The sequence below is a fragment of the Anser cygnoides genome, chromosome 5 (genome assembly GCF_040182565.1).
Source record: "Anser cygnoides isolate HZ-2024a breed goose chromosome 5, Taihu_goose_T2T_genome, whole genome shotgun sequence".
Classification (NCBI taxonomy): Eukaryota; Metazoa; Chordata; class Aves; order Anseriformes; family Anatidae; genus Anser; species Anser cygnoides.
The window spans coordinates 31,189,241-31,213,374 of NC_089877.1; the positions used below are offsets into that span (position 1 = coordinate 31,189,241).

The 24,134-nt window shown below is 39.7% G+C and overlaps 1 protein-coding gene across 5 annotated transcripts in view; it reads right to left on the minus strand.

The window, feature by feature from the left end:
- Window positions 1–24,134, minus strand: part of DPF3 (double PHD fingers 3) — a 162,732-nt gene that overhangs the window by 42,575 nt on the left and 96,023 nt on the right. For 2 of the 5 annotated variants that reach the window (XM_066998678.1, XM_048065245.2), the window contains exons 4-9: window positions 23,653–23,780; window positions 19,278–19,373; window positions 18,183–18,221; window positions 14,480–14,558; window positions 14,118–14,159; window positions 3,057–3,194 (exon numbers count right to left, since the gene is read on the minus strand). In XM_066998678.1, coding sequence (XP_066854779.1) covers window positions 3,057–3,194; window positions 14,118–14,159; window positions 14,480–14,558; window positions 18,183–18,221; window positions 19,278–19,373; window positions 23,653–23,780 — 522 coding nt within the window. The remainder of the gene's footprint in view (window positions 1–3,056; window positions 3,195–14,117; window positions 14,160–14,479; window positions 14,559–18,182; window positions 18,222–19,277; window positions 19,374–23,652; window positions 23,781–24,134) is intronic. The other 3 variants (XM_048065246.2, XM_048065247.2, XM_013191468.3) reach the window with 3 other exon arrangements.

Here is a 24,134-nt window from a genome sequence, read left to right on the forward strand (position 1 = left end):
AAGACTAGGCACTGAGGAAGGGCTGTTTATCTGTGTCAAGGAGCAAGATAAGACATCCAAACAAAGCAACTGGAGCTCAAACAAAGCCCAGGCTAAGGTGTTTTAGGAAAGGCAAAGGGCAGAGAAGACTGTCAAACTATCTTCCCTGATGCAAAAGATAATCTATAGGAAGAAGGACAGAAGGAGAGCTGTAAATAAACAAACCATCTACACCTGCCAAGGACAGTGAGATGTGCCAGGGAGGTGAGACCTGGGGCTTGGGCCAATCCCCTTCTTTGATACACATCTATTCAGCGGCTCTCAGTTTCAGATAGATTCCTCCTATCTAAATCTCTTTTCTGGGATAAAAAATTCCTGGATAATTTACTGAACTTCCCGAACTAGTCTGTGCATGAGGATAAGAGTAAAGGTAAAGGGGTCTGGGTGTGCAGAAAGACACGGAGCCATCAGCTCCTCAGCTGGCACCAGCCAGGGCATGTGTAGCAGTACCCAGTAGGAGCCATTCTCCAGAAAGCTCGCTCCTGCATCAGCAAGGCTGCCATTACTGCGGGCACCACAAGGAGCAGAGACTGCAGAACAGACGTAGGTACAAAGGAAGGAAGTTCACGCTGCAACTGCCCGCCTGAACTTCACTGACCCAGTGCTCACCTCCCACAGCATGAAAAATTCCAAATGGCTCGTTTGAATTTGCCTTGCTTTTGCTAAATCAGGCTGCTCATATCTCTCTGACACACTGCTAAGCAAATAACCAGACCCTGCTCTATACCATATCTCTGGTCCTCCTGTGCAGTAGGTTGCGGATTAGCTGTTTGGATTAACATCCCCCCTCCTCCCTCCCTTTCCCCCCAAGCCCATGCAGAGAGGATTCTTGAAGCCCGAGCCCTGCGACACTGCAGACCTGTCAAATCTAATTCATTGCACATGCCTAGCAGTTCTTAGGGGAGAGGAAAGATCTGATGCTCTGGCTCCCCACTATCCCCCTGTACAAAGGGACCATTTAATGACTGCACATTAGCAATGTGGACAATTAGCATTCACATGGAAGATAAATGGCAGCATAAATTAAATATCACCAAGTGAAAGAGCAAAGATGCAAGATCTGAGCTCAAGGCTGTAAACAAATAAACAGGCAAAAAGGAACAAACAGCCACTGCGACAGCTAAGCCATTTGGGAGAGTTACCTTCCGGCGTCTGGGACTTTCCCCAGGGGTGATCTTCACATTCGCATGGCTGTTGCCTGTACCTCACTGGCTCCTGGCTGGTTGTTAAGCAGATTCCTTCTGCTCAGGAGGCTGGATGTCAGAGGGTTTTACCCCACTGCTTTTATACTTCTGCCTATTTTGGGATCTGTGCATCAGCAGCTTCCCTCTGCCACACTCATTACATGGGAGCTCTGGGGAAACACAAGCCAGAGCAGCTCCCATTCTACCCCTTCCCATAGTACATAACAAATCTTTCTTTCCATGGGCCAAGTCCTGCTGCTGCTAATCTCTCCACAGCTTTTCTAGTTCCTCTTCTCACTAACTTCTATCAATTCCTAAGCACCAGAAACATGAGGGCTGAGACTGCCCTTGGCCTCTGTGAGAAGCTGAAGGGTAATGGATGCTACCTTTCTTTGTCTGGGCCCCTGTGCAAGGCCGTTATGAATAGTGACTCAATACAGACTTGCAACACACCTCTCAGATATGCAACTATTACTAAATACTGCAGGCACCAAAATAATGACAATGATAAACAAGAACAGCAAAAATCAGAAGTAATGTAAATGCTAAGTAAACAAGAGCTACTGGCTGAACACTGACAGTCTCCAGTCTGCCCAAGCAGTCACTCTTAGTGCATTGACAGCTCAAGTTTATCAACAGCTGGAGGAGTCAAAATTACCTTTACTGTGAACCTACCAAACACATGAATAACTGAAAGGTAGAGCATATAAGTGACAGAAACACAGAGACTGCCAAATGGGATCACACTAAGTGGCCCTTCAAGCTCAGACAGTGGCTAGCAGCAGATGCTTTGGAGGAAGGAAGCCCTCCCCCCCTCCATCTCTGGGGACAATTATCAATTATCCTCCTTAAAAACAAAATGTTTTCCTACTTCCATATTTCTTCCAGCTCTTCCTAATACATTATAAAATGTTTGCCTGGATATTTTTCCCCATAAACATTTTATTGCTTTGTCTGCATTGTTCCTTACTTTGAACTAAAATGACAGTTCACACAGTGATCTGAAAGGACTTTTCATAAGTGAACAAAGGTATCAATGCAAATCCCATGGTAAAAGCAACTATCACATAGGATTGCACACTGGAAAACTGAGAAACAGGGGCTTAGAGACTTGTCAGTCTCACAAAAATCAGTAATAAAGCACAGTCTCCTTGACCCCCCGTTCTGTGCCTAAGAAGCAGAGGAAGGACAGTCAAACATAGCCATCTGGACTATACCTTTTCTTTCAGCCCTGCATTGGTGTGGAGAATCTAGGCATGTAACTGATGTCATGCTCCAGCATTCCTCCTTGCAGATGAGAACTGATACCTTTTCATAGATTTTTTCAAAACTGTAACTAAGAAGCGCATTTTGGTAAAGATGAGTGTAAGCCTTCTGAGGAGGAGATGCAGAGATAAGGGGGACAGACACTGTAAATTTCATAGCTAAAAATCTGAGGCATGGATAAGGGTGTCTTATTCAAAGGCAAAACAAAGACAGTCCCCTGAAACAGAATGTGTATTTCCTTGACATCCCTGCTAACAGCCACTGGGAGGCTGCTTGATGATGGGTGGGTTGGGCATCTCTTCTTTTCCCTCCCTTTCCCTGCCACCTCCTCCCCACAGGAGCTGTAATGGAAAAGTGACTTGCTGCAGAGATAATGCTGGGTTTGAAATGAATTCCTGACTAGCTGAGCCAGCACTGGTGTGAGCAGTGGCTGATTAGCTCCAAGCATCCAGGTACCAATCACTCACAATGGAGCCAGGCAATCACGCCAGCCTCCGCAAGGCAAAGAGCAGGTGGAGGCAACATCCCTGAAAAGGATCTCAAAGGCAAAGAGAAAATACTACTCACGTTTGTGGTTTTCATTTCTGTGGACAGGGGAAGAGCGGGTCTCCTGCTCTCGGGCTTCATCACCCTCTTCGCTGGCAAGGTGAGTGTGGGCATAGTGGTAGCTCAGCCCAGGCCTGTTCTTGTAACGCTTGCCACAGACTGGGAGGAAAGGAAATACGAGGGAGGGGAAGAGAGAATGGAAACATCAGAACAACCTGCAACGATGACAGCATCCTTTAAAATAGCACTCCCTTCTCCCCTGGCAGTAGCACCACAAACTCCATATTCCTGCTTGAAACGCTACTGGTGGGTGTCAGTGAAAGGTGACAGATGCCAGCCCTGCAGCCCCACGGCCCCAGACAAGCGCTCTTCCCACCATGCTGCCAGCAGTCCTTCCTACTGACCTAGACAAATGCACATTCAGCCTCCGCAGCTCATACCACCCTAATTCTTTCTGCCGAGATTACTAACAAGATTGCCCATAAAATTAAATGAAATGCCAGTTCTGATGTTGATGCTGCACAATGCACAGCAAGGGGAGCTGGACCAAGAAGAAAGGATATTATTTTCTTGATTACCGATCTCTCAGAAAAGGAAACAAAATTACTTCTTTTTTCTTTTTTTTTTTTTTTTGAAAAAGAAAAGTCTTTCTTTAAAAGGGCAATAAATTGCTTTATTCACAGATTGCCAGTCAAGACAAGGAGATGGAAATCATCCACAGTTTCTTCCTAGATGAACATTTAGAAAACTTCACATTCAGCAATCACAATAAATAATACAAAGTGTGACATGGAATCCTCCTTCTGAACATTTGTTTGTTTTAGGACTAAGCCAACAGGCTCAAACAATTCAGGCTGATAAAAGGTCTACAAAACACAGAAGCTCAACACAAGGGCAAACTTCATCATAATATTCATTACATACAAATTCAGCTTCTATAAAGATTTTAATTCATGGTATTGTTTCTAAAAGTTCTCTCTTTTCAACTTCAAGGCAGTCTCTGAATCAATTATTGCCATTCTAAAAGATTAGGAAACAAAGGCAGAGAAGCTTAGTGCCCTTCCTGCAGATTTTTTCTCCCAGCTACACTTTCAGTTGCTGTACTGGCTTCATTGACCTCCAGGATATCACACAGAAATAAGTGGTACTCTGTCCCACGTGGTTTGCTTAGGAAGGTGTGTCAGAAGATAGAGCAGAACCCAGCAGCTTCTAGTTCTGTCTTGATGTTAGATTTCTTGAAAAGATCCCCAGGGGGGAAGTCACCATCCAGTCCTAAAAACTTCACTCAACTGTAATACCTAAAACGTATCTTGCAATGTATATAGATTCCGTTCCCCAGACACTTGAGTCTGGGAATGTCATTAAGCTCTATAAACAATCTCAAAAAGACCCACTGCAATTATTCATTTCCAGCTAAGTAAAACTTCCATTATTTTACTTTTCTGCTATTGCTCACAAAAAGCCAACTGGTGGTCCACATTGTGGAACAGAAGAGAGAAAATTGTAAATCAAAGCCTAGTATGGTAACAGATTTCATTCTCTGTCTCTTCTAACTGATTTGTAAACTCCCTCAAGGAAAATACTTTGCCTTATTATAAACATGTAAAACAACCTCATGATATGAATAAAATGACTGATCTGGAAGATTAGATACTTTTATCCCAGTTTTCTCCATTCTGCAAGATGATGATCATATAGTTACTGTAACAGAATAAATTTTTTGTTTCCAATGTAATGTGTCCTTAGCACAGAGTCTTAAGTCTTTAAATTCCCTTGATTTAGAAGTGAAAATTCCTGCAGGAGACGGGAGAAGTAGGAAGGATTAAAATGCCCAGATGTATATGCTCATCCATTCTTTGAAGCATCTCCCTTTTTTTCCTATGTAAACCTAACTGTACTGCCTGATATTTTGAAGGACTGTTCTTAGATGCACACTCTCCTTAGAAGTTCAGTTTGGTCTCCCTTCTTCTGGTACCAACCACGTATTCTTCACTGCATTCTGGACTGGGAAACTACCTACTGCTCATCTGTGGTCTTACAAAGCACAGGACAAGCCATGGAACAGATACTAACCAGGACCAAAAAAAAAAATAAAAGATATTCACAGTTAAGTATGACTTGGCCTCCGCTTTTTGAATACTGGAAAAAGTGTAACTCAGAAGTAATCATCAAACCAGAGACAACTACACAGTGTTCACTGCTAAAATGATTTTGTAAGGATAAGTCCCTCTAATTAAGCAACTGTAATGTCATTTTTTTAGAATGGTGAGAGAGATTAACATTCCTAGCAGATTACTGGAGCATCATTACTAGTGTCCTAGTCTATCCACCTTATTGTGTTTTTGAAAATGGAAGTTCAAAAAATTTACTTTTGCTAAGAATTACTGATACTGCTCCAAAACTTCTGTCTGCTTAATTTATTTTCAGAGCACTATCGGATGATTAGAGCTGTATTGACACAGGAGGAGGCACCTGGAGTTAACAGCTACACAATATATACTATCTGACTCTATCTTGCTCTTATACAGCTTGATCCTGCATTACTGCTGATGTAGGTGCAAAATCAGATAAGCTCTAAATCCCAGTCCCATTTGCCTCTTGTTTTGTTTGTTTTAAATTTCAAAACAAAATTACGTCTAAAAATTCTAACAAACTACATTTCATTTAGGTCTACCTGAAAACAAATACACAATTCTAGCTCTATAGGTGTTACCTTGTAAAAGCACAGCATCCTTGAATAAAGGTCTCATACAGCTTTCTCCCTCAATGTACAAAAGGAAACTTGCATTCCCTGCAGAAACACCCAAGGTTGTGGCCTTGTCTCCACTCCCTACAGGATCCTGCAGGGATTTTAGCTGCAGAGTTTGGGATGGCATACGAAATCAGGTGGGTTTGCAGACTTTTCCTTCTCCAGCAAAAAAAAACCCAACAGGAAAAAAAAAACAGCAAGTATCAATATAAGTTAAGGCAGTAGTAATTCTGCAGTTGGGCCCTTTCTAGTGGCAAAGCTCTTTGAGATAGCCCTCAAGGGTGGCAGCAAGCTGAGACATTCCTAGCTACAAACGAATTTGGAGGACTTCATAGCCAGAGCTGAGGCAAAGGAGTTATGTTTACACAGTTCTAGCAGATCCTTTGTAGGACCAAAGATTTGTAGCTTCCAGCAGCCTTTTTTCTGGGTGTCCAGACATTTCCTCCTTTCAGTGTTCTGACATGGAAAAAAGTCTGAAGCAAACCAATGAGTTGAAACTGCTGGGATTTCCTATTCCCCAAGCAGATCAGACCTTTATAGGGGAAAAAGGGTATCATGATATTACTCAGGCAAAAGAACCACTGGCTTCAATAACAGTTTCCTAGGATAAAAGCTAAGTCAGAACTTCATGGTTTCTCCCACAGACTGGAATCTTCCCAAATTCACCCTAACTTCTTATTTTCCAGATAGAGCACATTTTATTAATCTACCATATCACTGTGCTAAGAAGTAGTTTCTATAAAAAGTTGATCATTAATAAATGCTTAGCTCTTATATAACTCTTCCCACTGCAAGACTGGCTTTTCAAACATTAATTAATCTTCCTTCACATTCCTGAGTGGGAAATACTACCTTCATTTCACTTCTGAAAAAAGAGAACCACAAAGGGGTTAAGTGGCTTGCCCACACAGTGATCTTTCATCATTACCAGGATTAGAATTCATGAGTTCCAGTACCCAGACCAGTGCTCACACCACATCTTTCTCATTCTCGGAGCTGACAAAAGCATAATGGGAACTGGTTCCCCCAGTCAGAAATGTATGCTGGTGGTTATGTTCTAACACTACACAGCTCATACATATCAAGTGAGAGTGTGCCTTCCATAAACTTTGCTGGGTGGCCTTGCCTTTCTTTCAGTGGCTTTGGCTGTTCTATCTTTAATTTTCCATGCTGGGTAGGCTCATCGTCCTTGCATGTGTTAGATTTCATCCTGAATCTCAACACTGGAAAGTTGACAATCTTTAATTAGGTAGCCAAACCCAATGAAAACAGCAGGAGTTTGTAGAACATAACCCCCCTCCATTTCTGCATTCAAAGGACATATTTTGCTATAACCTGACGTGAATGCCATCTTAGAAACAAGCTGGGTAAGTAAGCAATAACATGGCAGTGAAGATCAAACAGAACAGATGAGGAAGAGAGGGAGATTTTATTAGGCCACCAGACGCTCTCTTATGATGAACCTACATTTCTTCCAGTTTGAAGACTGAAGTGAAGAAGTTACACAACTATGTTATGGGGAAAAACCATAACTTGCAGACAGCTTAATCACAAGCATTGAGCACTTCATAAAAGAGAGCTCTGTTCTAAGTTACGGCCTGTAACAGCCTGTAACCCTTTGGATAAGCAAATTTTCTCTCTGTTTACGTTTCTCTCTGAGTAAAATTAATATAAAATACTTCCCCTGCTTTCAAAGGAGGTTTGAAATCTATGACTTAAAAGACTTCCTCATCAAATATTTAATAGCTGTGTTGCTGTCATTTTCAAATTGTTACACATTTGGTCCTTGGCAGGCTGTGAGGTATGTTCCAGCCAGCTCTCCACATACATTTTACACAATCTGTCACCAGTATGACACAGAAGGAAACAATCCATGTTTTCAGTGGCAACCGGAAATTGGGGGAGGATATACGCTTTTTTCTTTTTTCCCTTGCTGAATCTTTCCCCCTCATTGTTGTTGCTTTTCTCCTTTGCCTCCTGTTCTTTCTCCTCAACAGGGCTGCATCAAAAATTAAAGCTTAAGTTAACTGCTGGTGGGCAATCATTCCTCAAAGTTATCTTCCTGTCCCCCCATTCACTCCAATCCAAAAAAAAAAAAAAAAAAAAAACCACATTCCTTATTTTGCATTGGTTTGGTAATATAACCTCCACTGTTACAATTATGTCCACTCTCTGGTACAGAGAGATCTCAAACATTAACACAGTGTATCTTGACCTCCACAGATGGAAAGGCATTACACTTGTCCCTCTTTGATCAGTACTGTCATGTTATACACCTCTTTTATCAGAGCAGTTATTTATTAACCCATTTCTTATGGGATTTTCTGTAGGTAGTAAATAGTCTTTGTTTCATTGCCCCCAGAGGGACAAATCCCAGAATCTATCTTCGGTATTAAGATCACAGGAAGGTTGAACTCCAAAGCAAAACACACACAGGTCAACAATGCACATATATCCAACAATATGTACATCCAAATTTCAATAAATAAATTGCTAGCAGGAGCAAAGCAGAAAACAGATACCCTGTAGGATTAGAATCACAATTCTATTCCCCTCTTAACCATATGACCCACTCCACAGCTGTGTTATCCAATATTAAAAAAAAAAAAAAAAAAGAGTGTTCTTGCCCCTCTTATGTTGGCTTTTCTAGCTTTTCTACCAATAATATAGTCAGTGAATGGCAAGTACAGCAGCTATGGTGGGAGAGTTGTTTGTTGGGTTCATCTGAACAATCATCTTATTCTAGATCTTACTGCTTATTAACTACTTAGAGATTCACTAGAAAGGATAATACCAGGAGATGATTTAGGGCTTATGCTGCTAATAGTTTAAAGGGAAGCTGAAGACATGATGGAGATTTATAAGAAGCAAGTAAAAACATAATGCTATAATCAAAGTATTTTTAAATAAGCTTGCCAGTGTGGTATTTAACCAAAGGTCTAAGAAGCAGCAGTAACAGCGTTAGATTCATTCGTATCTGTGAGAATTACGATAACAGACTAAGTCTCAGAGAACTGGTAAAAATCAGCCTACATCATGACTTATCTTGCAAGCCTTTGATACTCCAGCAAACCTTACAGAGAACAAATGAGTTGTTTCTTAAAATGAGTATGGCAGGATCAGGTCCATTTCAAGGAGAGGAGAAAGAAGGCAGGTGAAGTCATTAAGGTAATTACTTGACCAGTCACTTTGTGAACATATACAGGAATATAGTTCCTAAAGAATAGGCCTCACGGAGTTATAGTTGGCAAGTCATGCTAGAACAATATAAATTAACTGTTTTGTTTTTTTTTAAGGAACTTAAAAGAGAGAGATCCTCAATTCCCATTGAAGCTCAGTGGAATCTGTTCATCTTAAATCACTTAAACTATCCGAAGATTCTAGCCTTTTGTTGGCAGAACCTGTGATACATTTACTGCAGAAAGGGAAAGGAGAAGAAAAAATTAACCTTAAAATAGGGAAATTTCAATACCCTGCTGGATGATGAACTCACAGAAAAATCCAATTGTTTCAAGCTCTAATGATTTGAATGTAGGATGTTCTGATTAATTATTATTAGTTCAAAGTCAAATTCAAAGTGTTCAATAAGGCACCAAGCCTTATACGATCTGGAAGGCACAAGCAGATAGGCACTTAGTGGGATATTTACAGAAAACAGTTTAAGAGACTACCTCCAGCTGAAATCAGTGAGAATTGGGAGCCTAATCTTTTGAAAACTTCACATGACACTTTTCTGCATCTTCAAGCACCTGAAAGAGTCCATGTTGGGTCCAACACTTGCCTCTGCTTTTATCAGTAACTTGGAGGGTGGAATAGAGAATAAAAGAATCAAACATGCAGAGCACTGATTCTTGGAGAAAATATTGGAATAGTAATAAAAAATATACCATACAAGTTTCATCAATTAAAGATTTTTTTTCAAACAGCAGTATAATTAGAAAATATTAAGATGACATCTTGTGTGGATCAATAAAACATGGTATAAACAGGGGAAGACAGTATAACGAGGAAACTAAGGATGACAGATATTCAGACTGGATCAAGCAGGTTGAACAGGGAAGGAACAAGAAGTTACAGCAAAGGGTCTATTAAATATGAACTCACATGGCAGACACAGGTGAAAACACTGTTGCCACTGGAGAGGAGTGTCTTGTGTTGAAAAAGGGTTTATTAGGCAACCTAATAGGTCAGCCACCTCTCACAGATATATAACAGAGCAAGTTGCATAAATCCAATTTATATAGGTAAGTATAAATTACATATAAATGTAACAGCCATTTGTCTTCCTTATGAATTGTTTCTATCTTCAGAACAGCATCTTCTACTTAGTGCTGGCCACTGTTATTTAAACAAGAACCTCTGAGGATTTTTCAGAGAAAAGAAACAAACTTATTAAAAAATCTGAAGAAAACACAGCTGAAAGAAGCCACGGTAACTGTTTTCAGACATAGAAAGAAGACATTGTTATCCACTAAGAACAGAGCAAGGACTTCTGGTCTTAGACTGCAGCAGAGGAAATTCACTATAAGTATCTGGAGAAACCTGAAAATAAAGTTTTTGACAAAAGAACCGGCTTCTACAAAAGACTGTAGGATCAGTGTCTCTGGGTACATTTAAGGTTGCATTAGTCACTGATCCAGCAGAGATCATAAGAACGTTTCGGTCGATTCTCATTTTTGGACAAGGAATGGATCTAAATACATATCTCAGTCTCAGAGGGACCATGAATAAAGGATACAATACAAACATAAGTTGTTATGCTAACATTGCAGTTTATACAGGAATAAAACTAAAAGGAGATAAGGATATATTGGTTCAAGGAAAAGAGAAAAAGAAGCAACTCCTTTTAGAGATGGGCAAGGGAAATCTCCCACAGATAGAGGAACAGAAAACAAAGGTAGAAGTAGGTAAGTGTGTAGGGAACTATCAGTGGAAACATGAGAAGAATAAAAGTAGACAAATGAGGATGGACAGGAGTGACGTTAATAACTTCTGGAGATTTAGCACGAACTAACGAGTCTGGCTGAAGGAAGTAGACATCCAGAGTCATGAAGCTCTGCCGCGACAACTGATTGCAACTTTTAAACCAGAATATATTTCTAGATAAAACTTTACATACGACCCTGCTCCCCCAGAATGAATGAATGAATGAATGAATGAATGAATAAATAAATAAATAAATAATAAAGTAAATATAAAAATAGCAAAATTATTTTCTAAGACTGCAGGCTGGTAGCATAATTGTTCCTCAGCTTATCATTTTATAACCACATGACATCACCACACAACATCGATTTTTGTTACATACGTAGGCATTCATACATTCATTCACTCTGTTCCTCCATTACAAACCACATGCCAAGTACATCTTGAACAGTATATTCAACTTCTCTGGACTGACATCAGAGGCCGTGCTAGCCAGGTACTCAGGCTACATTTGGGTCTGCTCTGATACAGCAGCTGACCATCCCACTGTGGTACCATTTCCTGCCTATACCCACCTTACACCAGGTTACTCTGCCACTTTTCTTATCAAGGCTTTTTTCCCAAGGGAGCTCAAGGCACAACACTGTCCAATACAACTGGGTAAAAATCTGGCTAACCCATTTCCATTTGCAATTTAATGAAATAAAGCATTTCATGATTTTATTAGCAATTTTATTAATGCTTTGAATGGCCAAATATTTCATCCTGAGCTTCTGATACAGTATATACTCAATAAAACCAACTGAAGTATTTTAGAATATTTAATTCTACAAAACAGGCAAACAACCAAACAGAGGTTTCATGTTTTCCTAACAACACCGGATGACATAAAATTTGAAAGCTTTGAAAACATCCCTGAGTATAGAGATTCCATATTTCCAGTCAGCTTTAATATTGGGATGAACTTAAATGTTGGTGCATAGCTGAATGCTTCTTCTACCAAAGGCAGGTCATTTCAGAAATAACATTGCTATTTTACAACACAAGAGGCACTGTCAGCTGGTCATAGCTCTTGCATCATCTTACTCACACACAGGCTAGGTATTTCACATAACCTTCTTATTCCTGATGAAGCCTGGTGATATACTCATTTCCTACAAATATGAACGCACAACTGTGAAAAAAGAGCATAGTGGTTCTTCACCACAAATCATTTTTGTGGTCATACACTTAAATACCAAAATTAATTTGTTTTAGATATGCTTGTGCATTCTTCTTTGTGGTCACATTCCAAACTCAAATATCAGAACACATACAGAAAAGGCAACCTGGAAGTAAATTAAAGAATATACAGAAAAAGTAGTGTCCACCTACTAAAGTAATTATTCATATCAATAACATGATTGTAGGAATCATGTTCTTCAAACCATGCAACAGATTCACTATTTTTGACCTGCACATTTCCATGTAAAACCAAACTATCTGACCAAAACACCTCTACATGGAGTACTGCAAACCAATATCTAACCTACCATGATCAGATTGATATTTATCTACAAAATTATTTAGCAAATCTTTTCAAAGAAAAAAATCATTAAAGAAATCCTTTATTGGTGTACTGATCACCCAAGCAGGAAAAAGGTCTCAGAATGGACAAGCCAATTATTGACTATGAATTTGTATACAATATTTCTACAGAAAGTTAACATTGGCAGGATATTATTTCAGGAGGATTGCACTGCAACTGGGACAGTTCTTCTGCTCCACAGTCAGGTAAGAGTTCTGCTACCACATAACCCTCTTCTCAGCTATCTACAATGGAAAAGGAGGAGTTACTGTGTAAAGTTTGGATTCCAAAACTCCTTATGACTCACCCTCTGACTATATGTTTCTTAAAAATGAAGGGTATCAGCCAAATGAAATAGGAAAGTTTATACTTCCAAAACCAAAGAGGAAATTTATGCTCCAAAACGTAAGCCAAGGCAAAATTCCATCAGTACAACAATGTACCAGAGCATAGACTTCAACTCAGATTTCTGCTGCCTGCTTTGGTATCTTAGATGTTTTATCTACTCTATTCAAATCACTACTATGCATGTTGTGAGTTCTCCATAAGATCCAAAAGCAGAGCAAGCTCACACGATAAAGAGTCATTATGTTCAAAATGCATACAACATTGACAAGTGTCCTTGGATTTAGAATGATGTTCCAAAAAAGTGATTAAGGTAATTATGCATGTACTAGCAGAGGAAAGCTGTGTCTTTCTACAAGATATACAGTGAGCTCCTAGATAAGTCTTAGAAGACATATTTTAGTTCTTCCAACATAGAATGACAACTATATAACTGCAGTAGAAGTCTCTCAGCTCTTCAAATCCTAAAGAGCTCTTCATCCTTGATTATATGTTCAGACACTCCCATTCATCTGCAAGTCTCTCTATATCTACTCATTCCCAGCAGCCCTTATAATATTCACCTTGCTGAAGTAATATACCAAACATGTTCGTATTGTACTATGCACAGTCACCTGGTCTCGCTATAAAAGAATATGATTTAACCATATGGAATATAGTTTTCATTTACCAGCCATGCACCATATTTCTTCATGTTTTTAAAAATTAGCAGAAAATACCCAGAGATTGACATAGTAATGGTTGGTCTTTCAAGGTCATAGAATCATTAAGGTTGGAAAAGACCTCCAAGGTCATCTGGTCCAACCGTCTTCCCCTTACCACCAATATTAGCCACTAAATACTTACAGTGTCAGTAACACTGTAAGATAGTTAAACAGTGGAAAAAAGGGAGTTCTAACTTTCCTCAAAACCACCAAACATTTTTGGGTCACAGAAGTGAAAACTTCCTGTTATTCTCCTACTTCTATTATTTTTTGTTAGGTTATTGTCTTGTACTATAGAAGGCACTCTAATAATACTCTTCACTGCACAAACACTCTGCAGTAGGTCTTCAGATAAGAAATCTCAAAAGCATGTAGGTAAAGACGAGTGTCCCTCATGGAAATGACATAGTGAAGCAAAAAAATGAATATAAAAAGAAGAAAAGCACCAAGTACTAGACCTTAAAAAATACAGTGTGTAACAAATATTTGACTCCTTCTTCATACTAGGACTCTGATATCTTTTTTCAGTTTGGGCAATGCCTTACTTCACCTGCAGTCCCACTGAAAGATGTCAAACAGTATTGTCATACTCAAGGGAAATATGTATCAAAACAGAGCATTCCAGTTGTGTTTGTTTCTTAGGAAGGCTCATCTCCTGATGATGCCACAAGAGTCCTTTCTGAATAAGGGATGAAAATAAGACCTTCAAAATTTAGCCCAGTGAGATTTTAAAAGGACTGAAGGAAAGAGAATCACCAAATATATGAAGAGAGACAACAAGGGTGAAGTACCTTTGTCGGAGATTTTTGAGTTATGCTTTTGTTTGTAACTATCTGAAACAGAGAAAGAAATAGAGGGTGAATCTTACATGGGGGAAAGGATGACAAAAGGCCAAGAAGCCAGAAAAAGAGAAGGAGAAAGAGAAAGAAAATATAAGAGATGACTTATTATAGCACAAAGGGAGGTGGAGTCTTGCTGAGGACTTAATTATATTTCCTTCATGCAAAAACACCAAGAGCAGCAGCAGCAGGTTGCAAACATGCAAGTCAGAGAGCAGCAGAATACTTTGCTGGAAAAGAAAAGATGAACCCTGAGTGCACCGAGCTGGTAGGACCAGGCTGGAAGCAAAGTCATTTGTCTGGTTGCTACTTACTGTCACAGACATAGGGTTTGTCATGATCATCCTGGGAGGCAGCATCATTCCGTCTCCTGCCACCTCCAGATCCCCGAGCCTGCAAGGACAAGAAGAATGTTAACATTATTCCATTGCCCCTCGGGTCTCCTTGTGCCCCTCACCCTCCTATGAAAAATGTGCAACATAAACTAAATAAATCCTCAGCTTCCACACAGGTTTATCAAGGGTAGGCTTGACCCTTCAACTCCTAAGATATGCACTATGCAAATGGATCTCGTAATGCAGCAGAGATCCCCTCCACAGATAACCCAAACTGTTCATCCATAGCAGTATGCTACTGCCAGCACATATTCAGTCAAGTATCATCAAACATTCATTTCTGAAGATGTTCAAATACCTGTCTTACTGAATATGAATGAAAAAAAATAGATGAACAGGTGGTAAGGGATAAATATAACCTTTAAACCATCCAGAAAACAGGCAACAAACAAAGCAGAGGTGAAATAACTACCATATTTTCAGAGGTGATGGTGGGCTGTTTTGTTTTGTTTTCTAGCTGGAAAGCAACGTTTCAAAAGGGCCTTCTAACTGGGACAAAGATACCATGGTTCACTACAACATGGAGCTTAGGTCAGTCAGTGGAAAAGAGGTAGTATGGCTACCTGCACTAGTGGAGAACTGGAATTACCCAGAAAGGTCTCTTTGCAGTTTTGTGTTCCTAAAACACAGCAAGTTGGCAGCCCTGGAAAACCTCTGTTTGTCCATAGCACACACTGCTCTGTCTTGAGCTTGAGAGGTAAGAGTGGAGTTCAGCATCAAAGACACTTGGTCCTGACCCTTCTCAGGCCAGACAACAACAAGGGGACAGCTCATATCTATCCAACGGCAGCGGTTTTGATGTGGAACTGGAAACTGAGCCTAGGCCTTCAATTCTTTAATGATAGTTAATGTACAGTCTGCAGATGACAATAATTTTAGACTTGATCTTCATATGAGGAAAGTGATCTGCAGGTGGATGGCTACATAGCCCTTTAGTAATTCTGCCAGCTAATCTATTCCTGGCTAAAAGCAACAAAATTGTTTCTGCCGCACCTCTTATTAAACTGTTGATGTCTCTCGCCCTAGGCAAGGCCACCTGACTCAAATCTTTCAAGCGTTTGCATGTGAAAATAAGAAAGGAACAGAGCTTTAGCAAGTAAAGCTGGAGAAGATGTAGAAATTCTGAGAATATTAGTGCCCCAGATACTAAGCAGTCATATAATCTCTGTCCCTCATCTGTGGATTTTGGACTGAACTAGCAATATTTGAGCTGCATTCCACTGGACATCTAAAGAGAAGGAAAAAGGAACTGTTTTACGCTCGCCTACCACAGTCTGTCAAAACAGGGATTTACAAAAATGTCATGTATTATTTCCTCGGGATTGCTCAGGTCTAACTCTTAACACAGTCCTGAAGGAGAGACATGGATTTGCAGCTCTCTGGATGGTGTAAATACTATTAGGTATGACAAGTACAGCTTTGCCTTCTGCCAAGACCTCTGTGCAGATCAGTACGCACACGCAGTGAGATTTTTAAGGGTGAACTGAAAAGCAGTTTCACCCTGGAAAAGGACCCATCAACAATTGTTTGTTGGAAGCTACTTCACTGACCATATCGCATAAAAATCAGCTTATTAGTCTACAATATTTTTATTTCTGACTGCCAGCTCTGTAAACCCCCTCTGAGCTATGAAATCAATCCCAGGCTAGTTCCTTTCTTCCATCACCATTACAAAATGTGCTGTAAGCTGAATTTAGGTCTGTCTCAGCTGCTGTACAACCCTCAGCTCATCACAGTCTTCACAGAGAAAAGTGATTGGCCCTTAATAAATATTTCTGCTGGTACCTGGATTAGAATCCCATTTCCCTATCCTACCAGGCTGCATTGGCTTTTCAGGGCTGTGAAAAAGCTGTAAAGTTTGGGTTTTTTTGTCACTAGTCAGTAGGTTTGTCTGTTTATACACTGAGAACAGGTCTGTTGAGTAAGAAGATACTATTTTTACATTGACACCTCTCAGAAGAGGATGGCAATTTAAGGTCTGCTGCTCAGAGTTTCACCAGTCTTGCAGCCAGCTGTTTCCCTTCAAACAGTTCTCTGCAGAAAGGCAAAGGTACAGTGTTCATGTCATGACCACATGTCAGATGTACTTTTTCATGCACTGAACACACAGGGAAATTTTACAAGTCAATGACTTTCACTGGGAGTTGGGCTCCTAAACACCTTCAGAGCCTTTGAAAATGTGCTATGGGATATTCAGCTGAGGAACACACAGTTCTACAGATGCAGCTGCATTCCTCTCATACCACCTAACAAACTCTCTCTCCTAGCTCCTACCACATTTTCCCTGTCCAGCAAAGATACCAAAAACCTTCTGTAAATCCATCTCTTCAGCTTTCAGTGTCCTTCCTAATGCTCCCATGGTTTCAGGGCTAGCTTTGAGGGGGTAGCTAACTTAGCAGCTGCACCAAAGGCTCTTAACCGAGTGCCACGTGCTTGCTGTCGGCACTCCAGTCTGTTGCACTCGGTCATCCACAACTGTCTTCATTTTCCTGACAGGACGTAGCAAAGACTAAGAGACTTGACATGTGAGGCCTGGAAGCTATGGCACAGCAGCCTTGAAGCAGTCCTGAAGCAGCCAGAGAGAGTAGCCAGAGGGACGGATGGAGAAGTTGAGGATTAAAAATAAAATCATGCTGCAGGAAAAGGAAGAGGCATGTGCAACTTGGAATGTCCAGAGCAGTAGTTCTGCTGCATTCATTCTACATCAATGCCTCCAGCCCTTATTCCTTCTCTGAATCCCCAAAGGCCACGCTCTGCAGAATCTAGTTTCCTATGGACATCCTTTCCCCGCTTCTGTCCTCTAAAAACACCCTGACAACCTCCTTCCCAGAAATGGAGTGCTGCTTAGGTTTCATATCCCCTAATTTGAAATCCTCAGTCCCGATTCCCTACACTGAGTCAGGCTAACATTATAAAAGGGTTGCTTGAAAAGCTACAAAACACTCATAACAAGACGCAATTCAGGCTTCAGCTCAGGCTTACAAGTTTTCAACAGCTAGGGTATCTGGCCCTAATTTTGAAATCCTAATTTATACCACATTTTACTTTGGTTATTGATGCCATTAAATAAAAATGAAAATTGCTCAAAGTATTTGGCACTCTTCAAACTTCTCTTTTTTTTTTTTTTTTTTTTTTTGTACTGAATGAAGCCAGGGCACTAGCAGAGTGGGAGTTAGTTAGCAACAAAAAAGGCTGTTCCTGTTCTTAACAGGGGGCCAGTTCTAGGGCAGAAAATAAGTAATAAATTTACACTTTAAAATGACATCTACTACCCTCCAACTCCTCTCCCTACAGTAGCAGAGAAAAAATACTACAGTTATCCTGAAACAGTTTCCTGAGCAGGGGAGAACAACATTGCACATAACAGTAACTTCAGAACTTTGTGTAGGCCTGGGATATCTGCATACTGCTAACTCCCTTCTCCCAGGTAGTATATTTCTTCTAGCTGTTCACTCTCCTTCACTTACCCTAACTAGCATGCACAACTTATGTGAGGGCAGCTTATAAGAAAAGAGTTGTTAGCCTGGAATATTAGCTGATAGCTACATTCAAGCTTGTGTGCACATATCGACTCTAACTCCTGGTTTTGGTTACTGGTTCATACAAATTTTCTGAAACTTACATTTTTCTGGAAAATTTTTTTCCAGGTGGGGGTCTTTGGCTAAGAAAGAAAGAAAGAAAGAAACTGGTTCAGGTGATTTTGAGAATAAGGAAGGTGAAATATATACTTATCCAGTTATTAAAGTGCTTTGATCTTATATTAAAGGACTTAAGCTCCAAAATAAAGAGGAGCAGAAAACTGAAACAATACAACAACAGAAGAAACCAAAAGAGAGGGTTTGATGCATGAGTACATTGTAGGTATTCAATGTGGTTTCATGTCCCTCTCTTATTCAAAAGCTATTATATCCTGCTCATTTGGCCTAAAATGTGGCCCTTCTTGCTTGACTCCTATAAACACATCAAAAGGTACTTCTAGAGCTCCTGTGCCCCTGCAGCATCCACTGGAACCAAGGAGAGATGAAAATGCTTGAAACTTCTGAGAATTGTGTTCCCTTTTATTTAGATGCCTAGCTTAAGGGGCCACAATTGAAAATATTGATTCCAAGTATTAAAATGTTGACTTCATTACTTAACTGGCACCCTACTGAAATTGTGAAAAGACATCTTAGGTAAGAGAAGGGACACGGATTCCCCTAAAGATAAAATATTGCCCATTTTAAGCAAATGGATTATTTGCCAATGGGTTCAAGAAGGCCAAAATATCAGCCACAAAGTGCTACCTTAGAGAAAGCTGCAAAACATAATAACACAGTTCAAGTTACTCTTACTAACACTTTTTTTATTATTATTTTGGCTGTTGTGACTGAATATATTGCTTTTTTTGTAATTAGTAAATGCTGTTTTAAATAAGAGCATTGTAATAGCAGGATGTCACCATAATTGTTACAGTTCACATTAAAATTATAAATACAGCACAATAATAACTGCACCCCAACTTTTTACTCTCAAAGAAGTCTCTTTACTTGATAATTTACAAAAATAAAGTAAAATATACTTAAAAATCTTTGATGGTATGACTGAAAAGTATCTACAAGGTTATCATTCTCATATATCCATGGATATACACTTTGCATATATAATACATGTGAAAAATACACACTAGAAAGAAGAGGTTTGCTTCCTTCCTTTCTATTCCAGTACATTCTCAACATACCCGTCCTCTAGGCCTGTTCTTTCGTTTTGGAATATCTTCTTCCAAATCCTCTTCCTCATTTACTTCATCTGCATTTTCATCATTTTCTAAAACCCTCTGTGGTTGAACAATAAACAGGAATGGTTAGAAGAAAAGAAGATGACACATACGAACAACTGCTGCTTTTTTCCACAGAGACTGCACGTTATTAAATTACAGTTGATTAATGATATAATGCCAAATCAGATCCCAGAACCCCTATTTCTTTCTGCTAAAGCAAAATCTGCTTTCCCTTCCACCCTCAGTTCCTCAAGGAGTTCTTATTAAAAAATACCACTGATATCAGTCAACCAAGGAAAAAAGTTTCCTAGGAAATAATAGTGGCATTGCTGAGCGCTGATGCCCCAAGACAGCACAAGTAGTATCCTCATGCAGGCCCTTCCTGGGGAATGGTTTGCATGACTTTTTGATTTTTGTTTCTTGCAACTTAAATTGTTTTGTTTTCTTCTAATGTTGAGCATGCACTTTAAGAAGATAGAAGTCAGTACTTGTTTTCTCCTTGGCAGCTTAGAATTTTATCTGTTTTGCAAAAATAGAGAAAATTCCTCTATATATTCCAGCATCTTTAGTGAAACTAGAAAGTAACATCTTTCAGGGCTTACACCATAGGCACAACTCTGTAACCTGGAAGCAAGGGTCTTGCTGCATGAGAAGGCTGAGGAAGTATAGGTCTCGTTGAAGTTAATAGGAACAATAGCTTCTTCAGTTAAATATTTAATAGGAATAATAATGAAAATAATAACAATAATTCGTCATCTCACATAACTGTGTCAGGGAATTTCAACCCTTTTCTCTTGATCTGAAATGTAACCTCTAGATGACAAAACCCAGGCCAGACACCCTGAAAACATGCACAAATCGGACATAGCACAGACAAATGCAAGACAGACCATCACAACACTAATGTGGAAAGATGTCTTGCTGAAATCCTCTCAACCTTTGGCATCCCTGTAGCAAACAAAGCAAAAAAAGGGCCCCAGCCACTCCTGCCATTCATGATATGGATGCCATTTCATAAGGGGCTACTCTGGAACCACTGACTTACCTTTGCCACGACACCATCCAGTTAAACCACAACAACATTTAGCCAGGATGCAGATTCAAAAGTGTGACTTTAAACTGATGGGGAGGTATTGTTTGGATTTTTTTTAATCTTTTACTGTGTTTGTCACTTCCCAATAATTTCTAGTTAACAGCTATTGGAGAGCCAGCAGAGGGAGAACAGGAGCAAATCATAGAGGCTTTGTCTCCTTCCTACATACCTCAAGCACTGAATTCTGCATTTGTGGAAACAAGAGAGACTATACTTAAAGAAAAAGCCTGCACTTGGAAGACCAGCCATAAAAGTTTATTCTTATTTTATCGGCCATGTTTTTACAATTAATATTGGACAGTGTCCTATTCTTTTTAAAAAGAATAAGTAGTTCTTTGAACCTGGTAGAAAATCTTCAATTGATAAGAAACAAAAGGAACAAAAGCCAGTTGAAGAATTCTTCATTCTTCAAATGAAAAGTTATTCATCTGGCTTTTGCTCCTTTTATTTTTAAATCTCAGGAGGCTATTAATGAGATTAGACCATCATGAAATCTAATTTCACATAATACTGGACTTCTAAATACTAGAGTGTGGAAGAGTTAAGCAAGTTCCAGTTCTACATACAAAAAAATGTTTTTTCAAAATTCAGGCATTCACATACATCGATCAACTAGGTCTTAGAAAACTGGAGCACTCTGGAAATGTTGTACATGAGGAGACAAGTGCTATGTAAGAGAATATGCAAGCTTACTGATATGAATTTAAATTTTCATGTGCTTCATGTCATAAATCTTCTCCAAAAAAAAAGAGAAGGCCGCCACCATATTGCATGTGGAATAGGAAGGAGCTAGTTTATACTGATAATGTTACACATGTGCAGTTAAGAAAAATATTACAAACCACTTTCTTCATTTTAAATTCCAGCATTAATTTGAGACATGGAGAATAAGTAACCATGTGTGAATTTGATGACACTGCCAGTATAACGGCTTTAATTCTCAGTAGAAAGGGCATAGCCTTTCTGATGCATGGTCAAAAGGCTATTCTAAGTCTTCTCCAGCAAATGATGGAGACACACATTCAATACTAATTTATAGCAGGGCAAAATCCTCAACTCTGTTAAATACCAGCTGTACAGCAGACCCCAGTGACTGCATCTATTTAGCAGGGGCAACCCTTACCCTTTTAGCAAAGTAACTGTTATTTTCCTATTCTATCTTTCTAAAAGAGTTTCCCAGCCCAATGTACTTCAGCACAGCTAAGCACCAAGTCTTCTACTAACAGATACTGTGAGTTTGAGATTGGTATGTGACTGGGACTGAGGTGGGAATTAGACCTGTGTCTATCCCACCTGCTCATCTTACCACTGAACCTGGGTCCTTTCAAGTTATGGCATAGAAGAGCATGCAAAGTAACAAAAGAGATATCTGTATTTTCTATTTGTGATATGGATGAAGGACCCTGATCATGATTTTGATCTGTTACAGTCTAGCTGTCAAGTGATGAAGTACACACTGAAAGCTGGCCACTAGTAAAGGCTCCAGTAATCATCGTACAGACTGAATCCAGCTAAACTGTGCTTGCATAAGAAACAACAGCAAGACAAGCCTTTTGTGTCTCTTCTGATGAAACTACTTTACAGATGACAGGTCACAGCTTAGGCAGTTTAGCTAAAAACTCATAGTATGTTGTGGTATCCCCTCTCTGCTCTTTAATGACCAGACGTGTGCTAGTTCTACCATCTCTGAAGTCTCTTTCCTTGGACTGATGTTGGGGATAATTTGGGAGCTCACTTCGCAAAGTAACATTCAAAGGCACCTGTTGATCTCATAATGGTGCTGCACCATGACTTCTTGTGACTTTGAAAGTAGGTATGAACAGGGCTTTACGGCTCTCACCTTATTAGAGCCAGATACACCACTGAGAAAGGAAACACATGTGGCACCTTGTACAGAACTCTTCCCCACTCAGTGAACATGGGACACTTCCTCTCTGACAGTGCTCTTTTACCTGTGTTACTGGGAACAGGAGACCTAATTTGCTGCCCTTACAATATGTGAAATTTCAGTGGAGCAGGGCTGATCTCCACGTAATATAGATTTGAAGCCCCATGCTCTTCTGTTTCATTTGGCATGGGGTTGGCCACTCAAAATTTTACTAGTTTCAGGTATAAATGCCACATCTTAAACTAAATGGTCTTAAACTAAAGATGGTCTTAAACTACAAGAGGATAGATTTAGACTAGACATTAGAAGAAAATTCTTCACTGTATGGCTAGTGAAGCACTGGAACAGGTTGCCAGGAGAAGCTGTGAATTCTCCATCCCTGGAGGTGTTCAAGGCCAGCCTGAATGGGGCCTCGGCCAACCTGATCTAGTGGATGGCATCCCTATCTATGGCAGGGGGGTTGGAGTTAGATGATCTCTAAGGTCCCTTCCAACCTGAGCCATTCTATGATTCTATGATCTTGTATCTCAGCCAAAACAACCAAGTTTGACATGTTGCTAATGGTTCTCCCTAAAAATCACTAACAGAGAATCAAATAGCACAATGGTGTTGTACCATCACCAAAGATTTGCTGCTGCTCCTATGGGAGAGGCCTGTTTTCCCAGCAATTTAAGATGTCTTTATAAAGTGAGATGCCCTTATATAAGAAACATTTATATTAGCTGAATTCATTCTGTGACAGACCCACAAATGTGTTTCTATTTTTAATATTTTTAAAGAATGAAGTGGAATTTTGGCAACTGTAACTTTCAAACCATAATGCATGCAAAGAGGCAATAGTTCTCATACCTGCATCACTAATGATAACTGAGATAATTAACATTAGCATATTTTTAATTATTTATTTTGCTTGCATACTTCCTGAAGACTTGTCAGTATAAGCAAAACCAGACAAAGCAACTACATGTTTTTGTTTATAGTCAGCAGTTATGAATACAACTTCAAACCCATGTCCAAACTCATTCTAAATCTGAGGCAATAAAACTTGGATTATGGTTGTGACCCATCTCTGTTTGGCTGTTCCATGTGTTACTGTCTCATACTGCTGAAAATCCCAACACACGAGCAATGCAGAACACAGCCAAGTGACCGAGATTCTTATGACAGGAGAAGTGTGCGAGATCCCAAGTTCATTTTGAGCATCACAGTATAGCACAATGGTTTGATAACATTTTGACAGCAGAATGACACAACTATCAAGAGATGAAGTATTCTGTCACACGACAAAAACTGCTAGGCTTAGAGACAAATTGTAAAATTCAGCACTGCTGTCAAGGCACAAGGATCTCCTTTACCTGGATTTCTTGTATAGTGTCTTCCTCTTTAGTGTCCGTTTTTTTCTCTATTCCCTCTCCACGTAGCAAGGCTTCCAGAGTTGTACTTTCTGATGTGAACCCATCTTTTTTCAGAGGCAGATCCACTTCTGAAAAACAAAACACACTGACTGCATGTATCTCCCCCAGGCAGCTAACATGCAGAAAGACAGAGCTGGCAAGCAGAAGACTGACAGTCCTTCAAGCTTGTTTCTATCTTGAAGGAGAATTCTTCAAGTTCTTCTTTTAATCTCTATGGATCCCCTTATAGGATTAATTTCTATTTTGCTGAAAATTTGCTATCTTTTCAATTACTGTTTGCTTACAGGAAAAGAAGGCTGGACATACTGTATCAAGAGGAAATAAAAGAGGGAAAAATATTTCTCCTTTATGTAAACTCCTTATGCTTCAAATAAAGAACAAAACCAAGGCTTTCCTAGACACTGAAATAACAAATATGAAGA